Consider the following 17,912-nt stretch of genomic DNA (forward strand, 5'->3'; position numbering starts at 1 on the left):
GGAGCGGCGCGCCCGGGGGCCGGCCGGCTTTGTGTGCAGCGCGGAGGCCGGCGGCGCGGAGGCCGAGGCCGAGGCCCGGAGCTCGCGGGCCGCGCGGCGAGGCCGGCCCGGGGGCGGGCAGGGCGGCGGGGGGCGGCCGCGGGCCCGCGAGGGGCGGCTCGGCGGCTGCGGCGGCTGCGGCGGGTGCGGGCCGGGGGTGGGGGCGAGGGCCGGGCGCCCCCCCCGCGCGCCCCCAGCGCCCCCGCCCCCCCGGCCTGAGCGGGGCGGGCGGAGGAGGGAGCGGCGGCGGCGGCGGCGGCGGCGGCGGCAGCATTGTGCGCGCACCAGCAGCCCGGCCCGGGAGGAGCAGGACGCGCCGGGGCCGCCTCCTCCCGCACGGACCCATGAACCAGCCGGGCGGCGCGGCGGCTCCGCAGGTACGACGGGGGGCCGGGGGCATGCACCGCGCTGGGGACCCCGGGGGGCCGGGGCCCGGGGCGCTGCGCCACTTCATTGCAAGATTTGCAAAATGCAAAGTGCCTGGGCACATTTGCGGGCTTTTTTGTGGGCGCAAACGGGAGGGTCGGGGTCTGGAGAGCCCCCCCGGGCGCCGCGGGGTGCGAGGAGGGTGGGGGTGACGGGGGCGTCTTTTCGGGCCCCCACCCGGCGCCCCCTCCAGCCCCGGGCTCGGACCGGAGCCCAGAAAACAAAGCGGCGAGAGAACAGAGCAGCCATTTCAGTTTGGACAATTCACATTTTGCAAAAATACAACCCCTTCCAGCTCTCCCCCCTCCCCCCTAAATTTGCAATTTCCCCCTGACCCTCTGTGCGCTCGGGGTCCCTGATGACCCCCCGGGAGGTCTTTCCCCCCTGGCCCCCTGTCTTTGCAACAATCTTTTTTTTTTTTAGGCCATATTTCCCTTTCTCAATTTTTTTTCTAATTTTTCTTCAAACGGTAGTTTTTTCCCATTAAAACGACGCCACCTAGAGGATACTATTTTGTAAATAAAAAAAGAAATTAAAATTGAAAAGAAATATTTTTTATTTCTTATTTTTTCAAAAGTTTGCTCTATGAGGCAGTGGAGGGGAAAGAGATTCTTTTTTTTTCTTTTTTGGGGTGACAATTTTCACTTTGATCTTTCCAGGAGTATAGAGACAATTTTTATTTCTGAAGCCAAATCCAGATAATATGTAAATGAAAATTAAGCTGGAATTTGAATGAATTCAGTTTTTGAAGGGGAGAAAGCAAAAAGCCTTCTAAAACGAAAGTCAATTTGGCTGCCCAACTCATTTTAGTTTGAGAAAAAAACTATTTGGGTTGAGGAAAGGAGGGAAATTGTTGAGTTTAGAGGAAACTGGGAGAATTGGCTTTATTGAAGCAATTAGAAATTGTACTTCATTGTAATTTGGAACTTGTTTAGCTCAGCGGGCAAAAAAGACTAATTTTGCCATTTGGCAATATTTAAAGTTTTTCTATTTCCAAGAAGGAAGGATTTAAAAGAGAAAATAGACCCTAAAATGTTGGCTTTGGACACACCCAAAAATTGTAGGTTTTTAAAAAAAAATTTTCATTTATGTTTTACTGCATTTGAATCCCAAGGTTCTAAAGAAAAACAGAAACTGGAAAAGTTAGAGTGAAATCCTGTCTTTTTTTCCCTGCATTTGTTGGATTTTGTGTTATTTTTTTTGTTTTGATGGAATAATTAAGACTGTTTTCTGATTTTGTTTCCTGGAAGGTCTAAGCATTTCTTTTTTTGTTGTTGTTTTATCCAGAAAATGTCAGAAACCTTTTCTGAGCAATGTTCAGTGGAAAAAAAATGTAAATTCATTACATTATACAAATTGAGTAGCCCACAGATTTGTAGGAGAGACCGCCATTAAAATAAGATATGCATAATTAACATTATTATGAAAAAACTAACAGTGGATTCACAGAAGCTCATTTTTTATGACATGCAACTGAATCAGTTGATAAATACAAGGGTTGAGGAATCCTTGGTAGGAAGAAAATTTTCCTTTCTGTGTGCTTGCTCAGTCTTCCAATTTGAAAATTTTATTATTGAAAAAAAAAAAATAGCCGGATTGGTTTCAGCCTCTTTGATTGTGATGTGGGGTTGGTAGTTTATTAACATTTGGTATTTTTCACAAATTTGATTACTTTCAAATGGGGGGAAAATCCATTAATCTTGATCATTTGGGGGGGGGGGGGTCTGTGATTTTTTTTTTTTAAAGCACAAATTTTACTGAAGAAGGAAAGATAAAAGAGGGAAGAACAGAGAGGAGATGAAAATTCTGATTTTTATCCATCTTCTCTAGTGGAATACTTACTTTGCTGAAAAAATGGGGTAAAAGACCAATTCAGCTGATTCTAGCATCAAAATTTAATTTTTTTTTTTAAGGAAAAAAATCAAAATATAAACAAAAGCCAAACCCTAAGGTACTTGTCTTTGGAACATGAAAGCATATGTGCAAATAGTATTTGATGTAGTTTTTTGGCCTTCAAAAGAATCAAATAAGGTGAAACCCCTCCGCCCCAATTTCTTATTTTTCTTTGGGAAGACAAATACTGACTGAATTGAAATTTAACAGAGGAAAATAAGGTACCTACCCAAAGTTGAAGGGTTATTTGTGATAAATTATTATCTGAACTTGCTGGGGATTTTGCACCAAAAAAAAAAAAAAAGAAGTTCTAATTTTTCTGTCCGAAAGGAGGGGAAAATATGGTTAGCATTTGTGGAGTGGGATCTTGATGGGACCTGATGATGGGTCACACAGGGCTAGGACAGGAAACCCTATCCCCTTTCGCCAGTCACCAGCTGGTCTTAGAAGAAATGATGGCCCCAGTCCATGGATTCCCATCCCCGTTTTTTGGAAATTCAGTTTTCTAAGGGGATACAAATTATGTGAAATATATTTGACAGTGACAGAGGTTCGACATTACCCATCAGCACCATTGCATTTGGGAGATTTTTACTTTTTTAGTAACAAAATCCTTCAGGGCTGACTGGCCACATTCTGACATTTGGAATGAGCTTTTTTTTTTTTTTTTTTTTTTTTTAAATAGAGCGTAATTAAAAATTTTTTCTCTGTTGAATTATTTAGGCCGATGCCTAGGACGGTCAAAGAATTTATAATTTCCAAGGGCTGGAGGCCTCATGAGACGGTAGGGCCAGCTTAGCAAGTGATGGAGGAGAGCTGTGCCCTGGACTGGGGAGGGGTGGGTTGGGCACCCTTACCGGGCATCTGAGAAAAAGTCAGGGTTGTAGATAACAGGTTATTTCTGGTGCAAGGAATAAAAATATTGCAGCACGTCCCTTTGTGTGTCCTGGATCTCCTGACACACAACTCAGATTCCTTCATTCCATTCTATTGAAATTTTGTTGTGTTGTCTACGGTTTAAAGGGAACTCCTGGCTAGAAATTGAAAATCATCTCTGTTTTGTAGGCCTGTTTTTTCTTTCTTTCTTTTTTTTTTTTTAATTGGTTATTCGGATCATGTTTGTTGTTAAGGAAATAGAGGTGCATGATGGCACTGTTGGGGGCGGGGTCAGTTTTCTTTTGTTTCTATTGGCGTCTCTCAGGATTGAGACCTGACCTGGGCCATACCTCTCTCACCTCCTATCATGGATGGAAGTGTGACCAGAAATGGATATTTCAGCTGATTTTTTTGTTAGGCCCTGTCTGTTCACCAAACTCTTTTTTAATATTGGGCAAAAAATCTGGCAGATTGGACTTGAGGGGTGGTAATTTGATGATGGGCTGAGTTATTTTGGTGAAAGATCATTTATGCTCAGTTTCACAGAGGAGACTCTTATTAATGTTTTGCTTTTCTGCCTAAGGAGGTTTTTTTTTTTTTTTTCTAATAAGGTTTGAAATTTCAAGGGCTTGCTTTATAGCTTGACTTTGGACCAAGCTAAGAAAAAGGGTTTGCTTATACTTTCAGCCCTGCACAGAGGTGAACTTGAACAGGGGCTCTTGCTTTTGCAGAAGGAAAGCAACAAAGATGGCTGGTCAGTGTAAGTGTGACCTCTCTCTGGTCCTAGAAAATAAATAGCCAATGGTTTGTTTCGTTTGAGAAACAGAGTTTAAAAACTTCTCCATTGTCAGATACAATTTCTGCGCCCCCTGCCCCCACCTTTGACTCAGCTCTTGGCATGCTGCTTCCTCTGACCTCAGAATCCTCATGTCTTCTCCTTGCTGGGGTGATGAGAATTTCCTTGTGTGTTTTTCACTGGATGTATAAGCTGACTTTTCATGGTCGTGGTGAAATTTGGAAATTTTTTCACCTGTCTCCTCCCTGGTGATGGCAGGTGAAGTGGCTTTGTGGGTACACAGGAGCCCTAGCTCTCCCAAAGTCTTGCTGTATGACCTTGGACAAACCACTTTTTCCTTCTGAGCCTCAGTTTTTGCATTTGTCATATCAGATCTTTGGATCAAAACAAAGATATTAATAAATAGTTTTCTTCTCTGATTCTAACTCCAAGCAATGGGCTATAGCTGCCTGGATCACTGTGTTGAGAAGGATTCTGAGGTCACATCTGGACTCCCATATCCTGGAGAGTGGGGTGCAGTGGTCAAATAGCAGTGTCCATCACAGAGTGGGGAGTGTACCTCTTATTCACCATACCCAGGCTAGGCTGTGAATCACGACCCATCAGTGGGTTGTAAAATCAATTTAGTGGGTCACAATCAGCATGAAACAAAAAAAGAATGGAATAGAATACAGGGGAGCACAAACTAGCAGAGGCATAGGTATGTATTGAAGGTAAGTGTTGTCTCATGAAACTTTAGTTTTATTTACATATGCCGATGTATGTGCATGATAAATGTAAGTCTTACCGTGAGTCACGGTTAAAAGAGTTTGACAGATACTGGTCTAGATGATCGACAGTGATGTGCTCCAGGAACATCGCACGTTGCTCTTTACACTTTATTTTCTTATTTATTATCCCAGTTGACTTTCACGTGAACCCTGTGGGGTAGGTGTCCAGGGCCACATGTTTTGTTCCCTGGTTGAGCCTGCCTGAAGGGCCAGCTGTGAAGAAGTCTCAGCTGCATGGCAGTCAGGCACACACCTCAGCTTGTTGGCCTTGGATAAGACGGGAAGGACAGGTGCTATGTCCTTCCACAGGGAAACAGCATCTTTGCCAGGTTCTGTGGCTGGAATGGAGACTTTAAGTAGCGTGGGATCCCTGTCTTGGTGGGAGGGAGAGCAGCCCCAGTTACTTTCATTCCTCACTTTTACTTCAGATTGCCAGAGGAATTTTTGTGGAGTTAAAGAGTTCATGTTTGTGCTATATTTAAAGTCCAATCAGACTCTGAGCGAATGTCTGTATTTTTGTGTGTGTGCCCTTCCTAAAAACTCTAGAATTGCTGTCTTGGTCTCCTCATCTTTTAAATGTGTCAGACCAACACTGTCCAATCGAAATATAATTCGAGCCACAAATGTGAGCCACGTATGTCATTTAAAATTTTCTGGGGAATTCCCTGGAGGGACTTTGTGCTTCCACTGCAGGGGGCACGGGTTCAATCCCTGGTCTGGGAACTAAGATCCTGCATGCCATGCGGCATGGCCAAAACAAAACAAAACAACAAAAATAAATAAATAAATAAAATAAAATTTTCTGGTAACACTTTAAAAAAACTAAAAAGAATCGGGTGAAATTAATTTTAATAATATAGTTTATTTAACCCAAAGTATATCTGCAATGCTATCATTTTAGTATTCATTAATATAAAAATTATTAATGTGCTATTTTACATTCTTTCTTTGGGGGAGGTATTAAGTCTTTTCTGACTAGCCACATTTCATGAGCTCAGTAGCCACATGTGGCTAGTGGCTTCTGTATTGGATAGCACAGGGCCAGACCAATGTTCCATCTCGTTGTTGTTACTGGGTGGCCTCAAAAGGTTATGACACATCTTTGAAAGCTCTTGGTTTTTGTTGGTGGGACTTCGTTCCTGAACCCTCAATGCTCTGAGGCATTTCAGCCTGTAGTGGTGATGCGTTCCATCCATTTAGCCTCTTCTGGCAAAAGTGGTCCATGCCTCCCTTTTATTTGTCCCAAAGCAGTCTTCCACCAAGGTTAGGCCAGAACGCTTTAGTTAAAAGTGACAAATGATGGCTAGCAACTCCAGAATGTTGTGTCTCAGCATGTGTGCCGTTGAAGTCAAGAAGTACAGGAGTCTGTCATAGGAGGTGGGTTTTAATAAAGTATTGCCTGAAGGAAGGATGAAGATGGAAGAAGACAGCAGGTGGGTAGGACCAGGGTTGGGGTCCTCGGGGTTGGGGGAGATCCAGGGGCAAAGATGGTCTGTCAGTGAAATCCATTTCTGAATTGATTGGGGAACCACCATGAAATCCCCCTAGGATAGGCCTTAAGTTAGAAGCATAGAAAATTTCTGACACCCCCGCCAATTAGTGAAATGGAAAGGTGGTTTTGAGGTCAGCCAGACCAGAGTTTAAAATCCAGCCTCATTGTGTGGTTGGCGTTATGTTACTTTGGGAAAGTCACCTCCGGTTTTGGAGCCAGAGCTTCTGCATCTGGAAAAAGGGGGGTAATAATCTTGACCTTGAAAGGTTATTCTATGATTAAATGAAGCAATTCACGAGTTGCGGATGCAACTTCCAGTCCTTAGAAGGTTGTCCTTAGAAGGTGGTCAGTACACGTCAGTGATCCCTGACCCAGTGGTCTCCATTTGGGGAGATTGAGTCCCAGTGACAAAAGTTTTGGTAGTTCTGGAAACTTGATGACTTATCTTTAATAGGCAGAGTTAGGTAACAACAGAAAATGTACACTTTTTTGGTTGTTGCTTTATTTTAGAACAGACTAGGATGAGACATCCCTTGGACCTTACACATCTTTCTTGTCAAAAGTGGTCTCAATGCTTTCATTTCAGGGATGCTCTGGCTCCTCCAGGTATTTCTGGATTTGTTTCAAAGCCTGTGGCACAGTGTTTAAAGGGACAAATCTTAATTCGTCGTGAACTGTCTACCATTGAGTTTCTGCTCATACTGGGCCTTCTGTCTCTTGTGCCCTTTCCCTCCTTTGTCTCTGCTCCATGAGAAACCAGACCCCCCCCCCCCAACCTTGAGACCTACCTGCATGTCCCCTTCTGTGGAGACTCCCTGAGCCTCCCCAAACTGCAGTACGTTCCAGATCCTCTGGGCCCACAGATGAGAGTTGGTTGTTCGCACTTCTGTCTCTCCAGCCGGCTTGTGAGTTCCTTGAGTGCAGAGATCATGGGTTACTCATCTTAGGGTCTGGCACAGAGCAGCAGCTCAATAAATGTTTGATGACTTAATTTGATATTTTGGAAAAAGCTCAGATCATCTGGATTTGGGTCTAGTGAAGAGTAAGTGACCAGTTTTGGGTTTGGCCATTTGGTCAACACCAGTGTTTTGTTTTCTTTATCTAAGAAAATAGATTTTCTTAGAGCCGGCTCTGAAGCCCACGGCTCCCTTGGAATAATAAATCAGAGAGGGCTCCTTTGACTTTACATGCTGTGGAGAATTTTTTAAAAGTTCCCCATCCCCCTTCGCTCCTGTTGTGTAAACCATTTCCTTAAAATGGTTGAGGGGCATCTGGGGTTATCATCCAGATTTGCAGGTATGGCAAATGGGACCCAGCATGTCTAAGGAGGTGGAAAAGGGGGGGGGGTGCCTTGAGGTGGAAGGGACTTGACAATACCCTGTCCTTGCTCTAGAAGCTGGTCTTGGCCATGGGCCCTGGAATTGGACTTCAGAGGGCTGTTTGCAGAACAGCTGGTCACATGGGCCCCTTAGATGTGAAGTAGCTAAATGTGTGATTTGATGTTCAACTAGACCCCACCTTTGGTCGGATTCCCGTTTGCACATGCCAAAGATTCAGGGAAAATTTATGGGAGAAAACTGAGAATGTTCTGTTTATTTGCTTAATTTTTTTTTCTGTAAGTTTTCAAAAATGCTGTCATTGTTAACACTTTATGGCCCAGCTCAGCAAGTGAGCACAGGATTCCGTATTTCCTCAATGGTCAAGTTCCCACATTTTCATATTTCTGAAATTGGAATGTGTTTTACAGTAGATGTGTTCTGTTAGAGCACTATTTCTCCCTCTTTTTTTTTTTTTTTTTTGTCTCAAAAAGCTATTATAAAATCGATGGTGTATCTAACAGTCTAAGGCACCTTGGAATTGAGGATATAGAGTGTCCTGTTCCTGGTGGGGTGGACTGTAAAGGGCAAAGTGCTTTTCACTTGCAGCATGTTATTTGTACATCTAATCCAGGGATGGTAAATAAATAATATGCATGCCGCCACTCCCCATTTTTAAGCTTGTGGCAGACATTGCTAATCAATCAGGGCAGTCTTTTCCATTGAATCTGGCCAGTGGCCTCAGAGCCCTTCTTACTATGAGGCTACCACATGAAGCCAATTTGTCATTTCTGATCTAGTCATACACACACACACACACACACACACACACACACACGCACGCACGCACGCACGCACGCACGTACCTGGGAAGAGAGGTGGAGTTACTTGCCCAGAACCTCAGTGAATAGGCAGAGCTACTTCAAGCCTCAGATTTCTTAATTCTTCAACCAGTGCTTTTCCTACTATTTGCACATATACTATGTCAAAAGGAATTAATTTGGTCTTGAGAAATAGTGAGAGGATCTTGACTCCTCCCTTCCCTGTTATAATTAGATACCCTTGGGGTTGTCATCAAAGCAGGGCTGGATAACCTGCTTCTCTGTCTGATCCCTGAGTGATCAAAGGGGAGATGCAGTGGCTGGGCCACTGGGTTGGGTGGTGTTGCCCGCTCGCTCACTCCTGTGCTACAGATGACGTGGCAGAGGGGCAGGGCAGGCCCTGGGGTTCCTGGATGACCACCTGGGTTTATGACAGGTTACATACACTCTAAGACCATAGTTGAGTTCCTCAGTCCCTGGGCATCTTAATTTCTACATCTGGGACCTGAGATGGACATAATCCTTCAAAGGAGTGAAATGAGACAGCATATTTAAAAATGCTTTTTAAACTCTGAAGCCCTACATGTGGGTTATTTTGTTTTGTTTTCATTTTATATGTGTTCATTTTTATAACTTGCGTTAATCACTAATTATTAGTGCCCTGTTGGGTAGATTGGATAAACCCAGAGTCACAGATGGGTGCCCACAAGGTGAATTGGCCCCTTATCTTTTTTATTTGATTTGATTTGCTGGCCTAAGGTTTAAAAAGTTCAGAACTTTTCAGCCTTTGCAGTGTATGTGTTCTCCTGTTTTGAGTCAGTTTCCAACCTCTGATTTCAATACTGTATGTGACCTGCTGCGCCCTAGAAGGCACCGGGGTCTGCACACCCTGGTGTACCCTCTGTTTGTTAATCTGCTAAGTGGGAGAACAGCCTATTTGTATACCCCTCACAGGCTTCTTGCAAGCATCCCATGTGTTAACGGACTCAAAAATGCTTCATAATCAGGGAAGAGCTGGAGAAACATGTTGGTGACAACTTTCTTTTCTTAAAAAGGAAAGGAGGGAGGCTGAGGTGAGGATGGTATTGAGTCAACAGAAAAATGATATAAATATTTTGGCTGACAAAGCAGAAGGAGGCTTCACATATAAGCTAAAGAGAAAAAATGGAGTCAGGTGATACTCCACTCCCCAGTCTGCTATAGAAAACACAGGAACACTTGCTTTCTAGTGAAGCGAGTTCTGTGTCGGGGATGGAATCTCTGATTCCCAGGGGCCAGCCCTGGTCCTGGGGGGGGATCCAGGGAGAAACGAAATCTCATATCTCCCCCATGGGTGGAAATGACTCGTACCAAGTGGAGGAGGTCTGAGTGTCCCTCAGCAAGCCCCTGGCTTGCAGTTTGCTGGGAACATTAAAAGTCAGAAGTTGTTTTGGCTCCCTTTCTAGATGTGTTATTGTCCAAGACAGCATGCCTGAGGGGCTAGCCATTCTACCTCTCAGCTTTGAGCCTCCTGGACAAATTCTCACCAGCCCCAACATTCTTACAGAGAATTGAGAATGGGAATTTTTATCAGGTGAAATTTTCCAGAGAATTTGTGTTCTGTTTTATTTTGGGCACAGAGTTTTGCGAGACAAGTGGACGTAGCCAGAGCCCTTGGAATACCCAGAGAGAATAGATGAAGACATTTTTGGATGCTGGAGATTTTTTTTTTTTAATTTCATCAACTGGGGAAAAATAACTATAAAAATTTAAGTACATTATGTGGGTGTTTCTTATAATGTATGCTGGAAAAGCAGAAAGTGAAACTGATCTGAAATAAAACTGAAACTGGCCTGAAATGAGGCCTCAGGGAAGGAAAACTTCCCTGGGGTGCTACTAGCTTGAGGTGGAATTTGTTGTGAGGCTAGTCTTTTTGCATCAGAGGAGTCTAGAGCTAAAAGGGCTGGTGGAGATGATTTAAGTCTGTACCATCCAATATGTATTGGTAACCACTAGCCGCATGTGGCTATTGGGCAGTTGCAATGTGGCTAGCCTAAATTGAGTTGCGCCGTTAAGTGTAAGATTCACACTGGGTTTTATTTTATTTATTTATTTGTTATTGAATTATAATTATGTCTTCTCTAGGTTTGGATCTTAAAGACCTAGTAGGAAACAAATGACTGTAGAAGATCTCAGTCATTATTTTTAAGATACGGTTTACAGGTTGAAATGATAGCATTTTATATATTGTGTTAAATAAGATATATTATTAAAATTAATTTTGCTTGCTTTTATTTTCATTTTTTATAATGTAGCTACTAGAAAATTTGAAATTACCTATGTGGTTTATATTACATTCCTGTTGGACTGTGCTGATCTAAGGCAACCTGCATCTCCCAGGGAGGGGGAGTAGCGTGCTCAGGGTCAGGTCACAGGGCAGCTTCATCAGGTCCCTGGACAGACTACAAGACTCAAGAGTTTGGGATTGAGAAGGAAAGATGATGTAGTGGTGTAGGTATCATCATAACTAGGTGGTTAAAATGGAGGGGTAATGGGGAACTTGAGAGAGGGACAGACAGAGAGAGAGATACTAGTAATTCAGGGGGAAAAAATTAAACTGCTTCCCACTTTGCTTATCCATTCCCCTAAACATTAATTAAACACTTTGGAAGAAAGTAAACCTAACAAGATGAGCAAAAACAAATCTAAAAGATTACCCCTGACAATTTCTCTGATTGCCAAAAAATTTCCATCTTTTGAGTCTTTAACTAGGGTCTTTTTGAATCAGAGTACAGTTCAGGGCTGGTTTGGGCATAAAAACCCAGGTTTTTATGGGTTTTTAACCCCATAAAATTTTAAATCCATAGGGGCTATGGATTTTGGGTCCTGGGGGGCTGGAAGCCATTCTTTTACGAAGTCAGGTCTGCTCCCTGTAATGATTTAGGAAGCAAGGCTTCTAGAAAACCCAGAGGGCATATAACCAGGACAGAGTGGCAGGGTGGGGAGGTTACCTAGCTCCCCTGGCGTAGAGACCTGGAGGAGGGTGACTAACCTTGCAGGGAGCGGCAAAGCTAAACTTGAACCCAGGTCTCACTTTCCAGCCTAGTACTCCTGCTCTTAGTGGTTTGAAAGGAGCTTGAGCTATGTGTTGGAAATTCAACCTTACAAATTTTTTTTTCTTTAATCAGGAACTCTTTCTGTCAAAAGACTGAAGTTTAGCATTCTTATTTGTCTCATTTGATTTTTGCAAAGTAGAATTTGTCTGCCTTGAACTATAATCATTGCACATTTGTTGGCTTGTTATATGCCAGGCACTGGGCTAAGCATTTAACATCTATTATCTCATTTAATACAATCACCCTGGAAAGTAGGGATTTTTCTTTTCTTTCTTTTCTTTTCTTTTCTTCCCTTTTCTTTTCTCTTCTCTTCTCTTCTCTTCTCCCCTCCGCTCTCCTCCTCTCCCCTGCCCTCCCCTTTTTTGAGAGAATTGATATTCCGAGGTGAATGGAATTGCCCAAGGGCACACAGCTTGTAGGGGGCAGTTGGATTCAAATTCAGGTGGATGCCAAATTCCAGGCTCTCAACAGCCCTTTGAGGAAAGTGAAGTAACCAAGATGTGGAGTGGGTGATTGGCTAGGCCCTGAATCCAGCTCCTTAGAGGCGCTGCCCATGCCCTCCCTGCTCTAAACCTCACCGTGAGGGGGTTGTCCTGAACTGTTGTGTCATGGGAACTTGCCCTCCCCACTCTGAGGACCTGGGTACGGCACTTGCTGTCTCCCGTTCCTCAGCTCCCAGCGCGCCTCGGTGGACCCGGGCTATGTGTTTCATGCACACAGAGCCTTTAACGCCGCATTTGAAAACAGTTGCAGAAGGTTTGCTGTAATTAATTACATTTGACATACTTGGAATCGGGGCCTCGTGGATTCAGAATGCAAATTTATGCCCAGACAGATGTAAGGTATGCTCGGAGCCAAGAGCTCTGGTACATCCCAGCCAGGGCCTGCAGCATCGCTTGCTGCCGTGATGGGACTACCGTCACAGGCAGTGAGTGGTGGAGGCAGGACTCAAACTTGGGGATACCTGGAGCCCGCAGGCTTTTGGAGGAGAAGTAGCCCTGGGCTTTAGGGCAGGAACCAGGGGTTCTAGTCTGAGCCCTGCTCCTAACTCAGCTGTGGTTTGGGGAATCTCTTTTCCCTCTTTGGGTCTCAGTTTCCCCTACTATACAATATAAGGGCTTAGACTAGGTGGTCCTTCCCTCCCCTCCCCTCCCCCCCACCTTGTCCTCCCCTCCCCTCCCCTCCCCTCCCCTGACCTTCCCTTCCCTATTAATTAGAGAGTCAGAACTTGGAGTGCTGGCTTTTGGGAGTATTAACAATTGAGGTGCGAAAGGCTTGTAATAGGTAGGTAAGCAGGAGGCTGTTGGAACACAGAGAGGGGTATACAAGACAAGGCCTGGTATCTAGACAAGATGTTGCTAATTTCCAGGGCTCCACATAGAGAAGTTATTTATTCTGCATCAGTCCCTCCTCCTACCCACATATACTCATCTCACCATCTGTATTAGATATCTATTACTGTGTAACACATCACCCCAGAACTTAGTGGCTTAAAACAACACTAATCATTTCTTGTCTCTCGTGGTTTCTGTGGGTTGGGAATTTGGGAGTGACTCAGCTGGTCAGTCTGGTTCAGGGTCTCTGTGTAGTTGTGGCCAGATGGTGGCTGGGGCAGGGGTCATCTTAAAGGCTTCCCCACTCCCTTGTTTGGAGCCAGGACTTGGAAGACTTAAACAGATGGGGCTCCTGGAGCAATCCATCCATCCATCATCCATCCACCTCCCCACCCATTTGTTTATCTATCTGTGTATCTATTTATGTATCTATCTATTTTTCTATCCATCCATCTACCTACTTGATATACCTATATCTATCCAATCTGTCCAGCTATGTATCTAATCTATATCTATCTAATCTATCTATTTATCTAATCCACCTGTCTTTCCATTTATCTCCATGTGGTCTGTCCAGCATAGAGATACTTGGCTGGACTTCTGCGTGGCACCTTGAGGCTCTGAAGGCACATGTCCTATGAAGACATAGAGCCAAGCAGATGCAGCATCTCCTGGAATGATTTAACCTCAGACATCATGCAGCACAACTTCCACGTCAGTCTGTTGGTTGAGGCAATTATAAAAGTGTGCCCCCACTTCAAGGGGAGAGACATAAACTCCACCTCTCCATGGAGTTGTGTCAACGTCACGTTGAGTATGTAGGGTAGAATGTATATTGATGTGGCTCTTTGGAAAACACAGGCTGACATTCCATTTGTCTACTCACCAACCCATCTGTCTAGCTAGCTCTTCACATATTCATCCTTCTCTCTACTGACCCACTCATCCACCCATTTCATCTTTCCTTCCTTTGGACGTCTGTCCTTCCTCATGACTATCTGCTTATCCATGCATCCCATTCAGTCACCCAGCACATTTTGAGCACCTAATATGAGCCAGGGACAGCTAGGTGCTTTCAATAACAAACTCAAGGGGAGAATGAAACTAATGTTTATTGAGACCCTACTCAGTGTTAGTCCTTTTATCCTCAAAATAACTCCGTAACATAGAATTATTATCATCTTTATTTACTGGTGAGGAAACCAAGGCACAGAGAAGTAACTTGCCCAGGGTCATTCAGCTGATTAGTGTCAGAGCCAGAATGTAAACTCAGGACTTCCTGACCACACTCTCCCTGGTTATCTCCATTCTGTTTCTGAGTATGAAATGGCTGTCCAAGAGTTGGTTCTACACTTCTATTTTTTTTCTAAGTGAAAATAGGTTCTTTTGTTTCCTGATTGTAAAAAAAGTATCATTACAAAAACATTCAAGCAGTTTAGAAAAACATGATTATTCTTTAAAAAATCACCCCAAATCCTACCACTGTTCTTATTTTGATGGACATTATTCAAGTCATCTCTCTGCATATTTAAATATATATGTAAATATTTATAGACCTGGGACTATATTCTTCATGCTGTTCAGTAGCCTGCTTTTCTTTTTTCTTTTTAAACTCATTGATATCTTTTTTCATCAGTAAATTTGTTTATTATTTTACTGACTGCGTTGTATTTCCACTGTGTATGTGTCCTCAAATTTAGTGCCTGTAGGATTTTGGTTATTTCTAATCTTTTTACATGTGATTTTACATTCATTTGTATGGTGATCTCCTTGGCATCACTCACTAAAAGGCTGATCACTGAATCACAGCATATTCACATTCTACAGGTGGTATCAGTTACATTTCTACCAAGAGATTGGCAGTGCTCATTTTACACATTGTGGCCATCACCTTGTATTGCCAATACAAGGAAGTAACTCATTTGTCCTTTCATGAATGGATAAATAAAATGTGGTATAGACATACAATGGAATATTATTCAGCCTTAAAAAAGAAGGAAATCCTGTCATATGCTACAATATGGATAAACCTTGAGGACATTATGCTAAAGGAAATAAGCCAGCCTCAAAAAAACAAATACTGTATGATTCCACTCATGTGAGGTATCTAAAGTAGTGGAGCTCATAGAAATAGAAAGTAGAATGGTGGTTGACAGGGGCAGGGGGAAGGGGGAAATGGGGAGGGGATGTTTAGTGGGTATAGAGTTTCAGTTTTGCAAGTTGAAAAAGTTCTAGAGATCTGTTGCACAACACTGGGAATGTACTTAGCACTGCTGAACTGCACACTTTAAAATGTTTAAGATGGTTTTAAGAAAAATTTAACATTTATTTAACTTAACAAATTAGCAATTTGTCTTGTTGGAACATACACACAAGAAATACTTGTGCCTGTATACCATTGGAAATGTGCGCAAGTGCTCACAGTAGAACTGTTTGTAATATCAAATACCTGGAAACAACGCAAAAAGAATTTATAGAAATAGTCACCCTTATTTCTTCTATTATTTTACATAGGTTTTGTTTTCTTACATTTAAATTGTTTATCCATCTGGAATGTATTTGCTTTAAAGGAGGGGCAAAGGGATCAGGCTCTATTTTTTTTCCAAAAGGTGAGCTCCTTGCTGCAACATCAATAATTGAATGATCCATCTTTTCCTCCCTGATTTGAAATGCCATTTTAATCTTATATTAAATTTCCATAGACTTAGGTCTGTTTCTGGACTCTGTTATGTACTTTGGGTGTACAGGTATCACACTGTTTTAATTTGATCACTTTAAAATACACTTTAATCATATCTTAAGAACAGACTTATAAACTAGCATATAAATTGCCACCTGCAGTGCTTACTATGTTGGGGCAGCTTTCTGGTGGGCTCCTTCACCAGACAGACTCTCCTTGGTACCCACACTGGCATCAGTGCCATTATAGATATGGAAACTGAGGTTCAGTGAGGTTAGGTAACTTGCCATAGGTAGGTAGTTGGTGCTCTCATTCACATCTGGGAAGTGGCAGAGTGGAGATTGGAGCCTGGGTCTGAACAAGCTCAGAGCCTGTCGAGTTCCTTTAACAACATGCTGTGTCTCATGAATGCACGGATATCTTTCTTTAGAGACCATACATACCTTGATCCCCATTATGCCTGGCACAGAATGGCGCTAGTATATGCTTCTTGAATTGGAAGGGAAGCAATTCATGGCTTATCCGAAATGGATATTATTAAACAGATTATTCCCTGGCTGCAGTTAGATGTGTGGTAACATTTGTTTTCATAAGTTTATTTTTAAATAATTAAAATATTACAGAGAAATCAGAAAGTAGAGAAATAAAATTGTGCTAAATATATTCCAGCCCCCTTATATTCACTGTTTTGGTGCATTTCCTTCCTGTTATTGGATAAGCATATTTTTATTGTTTGAATCATAATGTGTTAGAGTTTTGTCTCCTATCTTTTCCTTCCCCCATTTTTTCTTTGTCTTCATAAACATCATTTTTCAAGATTGCACAATATTCACAGAAGAGAACATAGTTCATTTAACCCATATTCTGTTGGCGAACATTTAGGTTGGTCCTAATTTTTCTCTTTTATAAAATTACACTGTAATGAACATCTTCTTATATTAAATATCCTGTTTTTTAAAAAAATTATTTATTTTTGGATGCGTTGGGTCTTCATTGCTGCGTGAGACCTTTCTGTAGTTGCGGCGAGCGGAGGCTACTTCTTTGTTACGGTGCGTGGGCTTCTCATTGCGGTGGCTTCTCTTGTTGCGGAGCCTGGGCTCTAGGCATGCGGGCTCAGTAGTTGTGGCTCACGGGCTCTAGAGCGCAGGCTCAGTAGTTGTGGCGCACGGGCTTAGTTGCTCTGTGGCATGTGGGGTCTTCCTGGACCAGGGATCGAACCCGTGTCCCCTGCATTGGCAGGCGGATTCTTAATCACTGTGCCACCAGGGAAGTCCCTATTCTGATATTTTAAAGCCATCTCCTTTGAATATATTCCCAGAGAGATTACTGGGTCAAGGGGAGACATTAGTTTTGGGCATTTATTGTTACTAAACTTTGGGAACCTGTGTTGATTTGGAAAAGAACTATAGTGAGTTCTTTAAAGACTGTTTCATCGACTTTATTATTATGAAAGGAATCCCTGTTCAATGAGGAAACCTAGAATATATATGCAAAAAAGAAAAGATTCCATAATTCCACACTTTTCCAAGATGATCTCTGGTAATTTTGTGTCTATCCTTGCATTATTTATTTATTTCAATATTTATTTTTCAGTAAATTATTTTTAATTTCATTTTATTAGCTGGAATTCTCTAATAATTCATTTTTCTGCATTTATGTTGATAAACCATTTTTGGATGATGATCCTTTGTCTTTTGAGATTCTAAATACCTTCTGAATTTATCCATCCATCAACCATCCATTAAATATTTGTTCCAACTATGGGTGACAACCGTTGATAGTTGCCAAGGTGCTTAATCTATATGGTTTCTGTTCACAGCCATCTGTAATGTGCCATGGAAAGTGTTCGGTGCTCTAAGACTGATTGCCAAGGGTGTTTGGTGGAGGGAAAGTTGAATCCTGGTAAAGAAAATCCAGGGCACCTTCCTGGAGGAAGTGGCATTTGCACTTGGCTTTGAAGGATAGATAGGATTTGAGGGTCTAAAGAAGGGTCTGTGGGAGGAAGGAGATGGAGCAGTGCATTTTGGGCCAATGAAACGGTATGAGTCATCAAAGAAAGATGAACTTACCTTTAGTGAATTTTTAGTGTCGAGTATATTTTATTATAAATGTAATTCTTTGAAAGCTGATGAGTCACAGAATTCTGCCCAAATGTGGTTATCCTTTATGTGGGCCCACCAGAATGTTCAGTTAATCATAACTCTTGTCTCTGAGGGGGTGGGGTCGGTGGGGGGAAGATGCGGGCAAGGGAAGACAGGAAGAAAGCCAGTCTTTGGTAAATTGGTCTCAGGTAGAACAGTTTTTTAACTTTGCAAAGTGCTTTTGCAAATGCAGTCTCATTCCTCCCTCCTGGTATCCTGACTGAACTGACCCT

General features: G+C 42.8%; 1 protein-coding gene across 7 annotated transcripts in view; it reads left to right on the forward strand.

The window, feature by feature from the left end:
• The first annotated feature begins 300 nt into the window (after window positions 1-300).
• Window positions 301-17,912, forward strand: part of ZNF618 (zinc finger protein 618) — a 180,128-nt gene continuing 162,516 nt past the window's right edge. For all 7 annotated transcript variants that reach the window (XM_057549352.1, XM_057549356.1, XM_057549353.1 and 4 more), the window contains exon 1: window positions 301-416. In XM_057549352.1, coding sequence (XP_057405335.1) covers window positions 384-416 — 33 coding nt within the window. In that variant the 5' untranslated portion in view covers window positions 301-383. The remainder of the gene's footprint in view (window positions 417-17,912) is intronic.

The sequence above is a fragment of the Balaenoptera acutorostrata genome, chromosome 6 (assembly GCF_949987535.1).
Source record: "Balaenoptera acutorostrata chromosome 6, mBalAcu1.1, whole genome shotgun sequence".
NCBI classification, from domain to species: Eukaryota; Metazoa; Chordata; class Mammalia; order Artiodactyla; family Balaenopteridae; genus Balaenoptera; species Balaenoptera acutorostrata.